The sequence below is a fragment of the Cnephaeus nilssonii genome, assembly GCF_951640355.1.
Source record: "Cnephaeus nilssonii genome assembly, chromosome: X".
Lineage (NCBI taxonomy): Eukaryota > Metazoa > Chordata > Mammalia > Chiroptera > Vespertilionidae > Cnephaeus > Cnephaeus nilssonii.
This window is the reverse complement of record NC_137071.1, coordinates 86,974,749-86,980,221: the sequence shown is the minus strand read 5'-3', so window position 1 is coordinate 86,980,221 and position 5,473 is coordinate 86,974,749. Positions and strand designations below refer to the sequence as shown.

General features: G+C 43.3%; 1 protein-coding gene across 2 annotated transcripts in view; it reads right to left on the bottom strand.

Annotated features, from left to right (window-relative positions):
• WDR44 (WD repeat domain 44) overlaps window positions 1-482 on the bottom strand; it is a 103,864-nt gene extending 103,382 nt beyond the window's left edge. For both annotated transcript variants that reach the window (XM_079765279.1, XM_079765278.1), the window contains exon 1: window positions 11-482. Coding sequence is in view for 1 of the 2 variants with exons in the window: in XM_079765278.1 (XP_079621404.1) it covers window positions 11-87 (77 nt within the window). In the remaining variant the exon portion in view is untranslated. The remainder of the gene's footprint in view (window positions 1-10) is intronic.
• Between the last annotated feature and the right edge of the window lie 4,991 nt (window positions 483-5,473).

The window sequence follows — 5,473 nt, the reverse complement described above, 5'->3', positions numbered from 1 at the left end:
AGCTACTTACCCTACAGGGTAGCCACCCCCTTGGTGCACATCTTCTGGGGCATCAAAGAATTCTTCGGTGTCGCTTTCCGACGCCATTTATAGGACACACCCGCGGGTGAGGGGGCCGACGCCGCCTAGGAGGGTGACTCTCGTCTCCTCCTGGTCGTCCTCCACCCCGGCAAGACCGTGGGAGGTGAGTCCCGCGCGATGAGGAGTGAACGGGCGTTCTGAAGTGAGGAACCGGTTAGGAGCAGGGGGGCGCCGTCAGCTGCGGGGCTGCGGGAATGACCGGCAAAGCGGCCGTCTGAAGAGATGAGAAGGCGTTGGGTCCAGGGACTGTTGCAGCCGCCGCTCCCCGCAATAGGTATATAACTAGAGCAAGAGAAGAGGCGGTGGCTTTCGTCAAAGGGGGAGGGCGGGCGCGAGGACTACAGCAGCTCCAGTTTCTCCCGCAGCAGCAATTACAGCAGCTGTGAGCTAGTTGTCCGCAAAATACGGACGCGCACCTACCCTCGCGAGATTTCGGGCGGAGGCCGGTAAGGCGTGGGCGGGGCGAAGAGGGGGCGGGGGCGGTTCCAGAGGGGCAGTGCTTGGATTTCTTGGGCTCCAGAAGCCTATCAAAACGGCGCAAGCGCGTTGAGGGCGGTCAGTGAGGGCCGGAAGTAGCCTAGAAGGGTGGGGCAGAGCTCCAAAGGGAGGAGTCTAGAACCTGCGCAGGAGCGGCGTGGTACCCCGGCTCTGAGGGAGCGCACCCCTACGTAGGTGGTGGTCCTGCGAACCTTTTACCCACTAGCTCTACAGTTCCTGAATGAGGCATTTTTAGAGGGGTGATTTTGAGTCTGCTTTTTTTTTTTTTTCTTAAGAGGAAATAGTCTAGGAAACGTTGGCATTGTGGTTTGCATTTACATCGTCTTAATTTATCCAAACCCTGAATAGCCCACCCTAAGGCATAGGCAGGTCCACCACCTCTAGCGTTACTAGAATAGCGTGCCCTATTTACTACAAGATCTTTAATTGAGATCCCTAGATGTGGTCCTGTGGGCCACAGGGTGGGGTACATGAGAAAAGTGGGGAGTGTACCAGTTCCATGGATTTGTTGTTGGAACTGAGCCAGTTAAGGCCTCCGGTTATTTTTTCCTCTATAAATATCCGTTGCTGCCCACACCTAATGTAAGGGAAATTCTTATATACTGTTCAAAATGTGCAGCAGTCAAATGGTAAATGCTATATACTGAGCAGATACCCTTGCAAGGCTAAGATCAAGTAACTACATTATGATTCTCGACTGCCCAATGTCAAGTGATGAAAATAAGTACTTTATAAAAGACTAATATGTTCTTTCTTAAACAACAGATCATTGACAATCAAAGTGATTACATTAACTTTCTATATGATTGTAAAGTACATTTATTTTTATTTTTATTTTCCCCGCTGACATGGCAGGAGAGCTCTCTGAGCTGTTTGGGCAGCCTCAAGTATTGCTAAGGATGGCTGCAGAAAAGATTGGCTTGGGATAGGGGCATGGCCACAGAAAGGCTGAAATAGGACTGTCGATTCCTCCTTGTAAAGCAACCAGGAAAAAATCTGGCATTGTCTGGCAGACTTGTGTAAAACCAAATGCCAGGTACTGTATACTGTAACACCCCAGGGAGTTCACGGAAAACACTGCATATGGTAATATTGCATCAAACCATACAATTATTCATACTGGATAAATAAATACCAGTAAATAGCCTCATTCAGTTTAGGTCAGATACTGCCAAATAAGTGTAGGTTAGATGAATTTGACTATCAAGTTATTAAAAAATGCAAAATAAAAATTTTTGGTTTCCAGAGCTTTTTGTATTTCAGAATTGTAGGAAAGGGAGTTGTAAACCATTGTAAGGATATGACTTTGGTCACAATCCAGTAATTGTTAGTTTTTATGTGTTTTAAACATGTTAATTTCCCAGTTATAAGAATGTATCTCAAAGTACTAACTTATTTGTTGCTCACTGGAAAAGATGATTTTTTTCTTATGCATTATGGAGAGATATAAGTAAATAACCTACCTGAATTTATTATCTTCCTAGCTATCTAATTAAGTAAATTTATATTTGCTTTAAAATTAAAGTTTGTTATCATGTACTGTTCTAGGTGCTGAGGACAATTCAACAATGAAGAAGACAACTTAATTCTTGTCTCCAGGAGCTCACAATCTAGGAATGAAGACAAATATGGAGTCCTAATTTGGTGCTTTTTTCACTATACCATAACACCTCTCTTGGATCTCTTAAGGTACCTTAAGCATTATACTTAGAAAAAAGTCAAAATAGAATAGAAATAATAAGCTGATAATATTTTTAGAGCTATTAAAGTTGTTTATCAAATGTTTTTTTTCAGTGGTATGAGACAGTGAATTTTTCTGGGAACGTTAAAACCTATGCGTACCACCTATCATCCTTTTTAAAAACAATTAAATTTATTAGGGTAACAGTGGTTAATAACATATGATTATCATCTTTTTTAAAGGTGTGAAATGATGTGTTTGTTTTGCCTGTGAAATCTGTTCTTGAGTTTTAAAGCAGCAGGTTTTAGGTTTAGTCCAAGGTAGTGGTTTTGAAGCTTTTCTCCATTTTAGAAATGAAACCCTTTAATCAAACTTATTTCATGCGAAAGTCCATGTCATAAAAATAAAAACTTCTCTAGTTGAAGCAGCGATAGTTCAGATCACTGCCTGCTTGGCCATCTCTAAGCCTCCATAGACTACTCCCAAGGCTTCATTAATAAAAAAGAAAGTGAAAACTGTTGGTCCAAAGCAAAGGTTGGCAAATTATGGTACACTGGACAAATCTTTTGTGCTGTCTGTTTTTGTAAATAAAGTTTTATTGGAACACAGTAAGGCCTATATTTTTATGTGTGCCCCACGAAGACTAAAATAATTTCTCTCTAGCTCTTTACAGAAAATTTTTGCCAACCCTTGATCCATAGGATAGTATTTTCGAGGGTACCCCAGAACTAAAAGTACTCATTATTTGAATCAATTTCAAAACAGAATCATACTTACAGATAAAAATGAGAATAAAGCCTTTTTCTACCTGGCTTGTTCACAATGATTTTAAAAACTACACAGGTCTAAGACTAAGGTGGGTTTAAGGAAACTTTTTATACTTTCTTATCTGCATAGCATAAACTCTCCTTAGGAGTTCCAAAAGCTGGAGTATGAAACAACTTTGTGGTGTGTTTGCTCTCTCCTACTGGCAAGAATACAAACTGGCAGTATCCTTGCAGCCAGTTTTGCTCCAGCGCATGGGTAATCACTCAGAACATCACTGACAACACTGTAATTCATGTGGGCTCTTAATGTATGGGGTTAGGTGACCTGAGATACAATATTTTTTTTTTACAGTCATTTTATTTTTTTTTTAAATTTTTAAAAATCTTTATTGTTCAGATTATTACAGTTGTTCCTCTTTTTTCCCCCCATAGCTCCCCTCCACCCGGTTCCCACCCCACCCTCTGTCCTTACCCCCCCCCCCGCCACTGTCCTCATCCATAGGTCTACGATTTTTGTACAGTCTCTTCCTGCACCCCCCCGCACCCCTTTCCCCCTGAGAATTGTCAGTCCACTCCCTTTCTATGCCCTTGATTCTATTATATTCACCATTTTATTCTGTTCATCAGATTTTTTATTCACTTGATTTTTAGAGTCACTTGTTGATAGATATGTATTTGTTGTTCATAGTTTTTATCTTTACCTTTTTCTTCTTCTTCCTCTTCTTAAAGCAGTGGTTCTCAACCTTTCTAATGCTGTGACCCTTTAATACAGTTCCTCATGTTGTGGTGACCCCCAACCATAAAATTATTTTTGTTGCTACTTCATAACTAATTTTGCTACTGTTATGAATCATAATGTAAATATCTGTGTTTTCCGATGGTCTTAGGCGACCCTTCTAGCGGTTCTCAACCTGTGGGTCATTCTTGCGATCCTCTAGTCTGCTGTTGGATTTCTGTATATTATTTTTTATTTCAGTCAGTGTATGCTTAATTTCTAGTTGGTCCTTTTTCATATCCTCTAGGGTCTTACTAAATTTATCAGCGGTTTCTAGACAATTCTTGAAAAACCTTATAACTGTGGTTTTGAACTCTATATCCAGTAGTTTGCTTTCTTCCATTTCTGTCGTTTGTGACCTGTTTCTTTGTCTCCGCATTTTGGCTGCTTCCCTGTGTTGATAGAGTGGCTTTGAGTGCTAGGTGTCCTATAGGGCCCAGTGGCTCAGCCTCCCCAATTGCCTGAGGTGGACACTCTTGGTGCACCCCCTTGTGGGCTATGTGCACAGTTTTGTTGTAGTTAAGCCTTGATTGTTGTTGGTATCACTGGGAGGAACTGAGCTCCAGGCCAATTGGCTGTGAGGATTAGCTGTGTCTACAATGGGAGAACTTCTGTGCTGGAGACACCCTTATGGGGCAAGACTTGCTTCAGTGGGGCTTTGGTGCTCACTGAGTCTGCCCCTTGAGTGTGTCCCTATGGATCTAAGGAGTTGTAATCTGGTTGGTCCCACTCTGACCACTGGGTACACTGGCTCTTGGATCTCCAAGGAGGTGCAAATTTAGCCTCTGCCTGAGGCCACCCAGCAGGAGTTATGGAGAGCTCTGCAGATTCCTCTTGTTTGTTTGGGGTTTGGAGGTGCCCAGATGAGGCCCAGCTGTGAAGCAATGCAAGCTGCTGTGGGGCCTTGGGCCTTCTTTTGGATGTTCTGGGTCTCTCTGACTCAGCTGCAGTTTGTTAGGTAAGTTTAGATTTCAAAGGACCAGGCCATCCATATGCAAAAGCCTCTGCACACAGCTTGCATGGGGCAGGGTCTCAGGGCAGAGCAAACAGCAATGGCTTCCTGTCAGCCCTGCCCTAAGAGGCCCCCAGGTCTCAGTGTCCCTCGGTAATCGCTGCAAGCACCTCTGAGAGAAAGCCGCCCTCGAGTTCTGCCCAAAGCCAGACAGTCCAGTTTCTCCCGTATGAGTCTGGGTCCCCAGAGTCTCGCTGGGAACTGGAGTTCAGAGCTATTGGGAGCTTGTGTCTCCCTCCCGATTGAAAAAGACAACCACATCCTCAGTTGCCAGCCCTTTCCACGCACGCACCTCCGTATCTCTGCACTTTACTTCTACACCTCATCTGAGTCTCAGTGTGCTTTTCTCTTTCCTTCTATTAGTAGAATTTCCACTCAGCCAGCCTTCCTGTGGTTCTGGATGATGCCCGTTTTGTCTCTTAGTTGTAGTTTTGAAGAGGTTGTGCGAGGCAGCAATTTCAGGTTTTTGCCTGTGCCGCCATCTTGGTTTCTCATCCTGAGATACAATATTGACATGAAAATATTTAACCCTTTGCACTCGCTTGCTTTTTTCTCAATTCCTTTATTCTAATGCTAACCGTGTCAAGTCACACTCGACATCCGAGTGCAAAAGGTTAATATTGAAATCTCTGTGAGAGTTTTTATGGATTTTGAAGTAA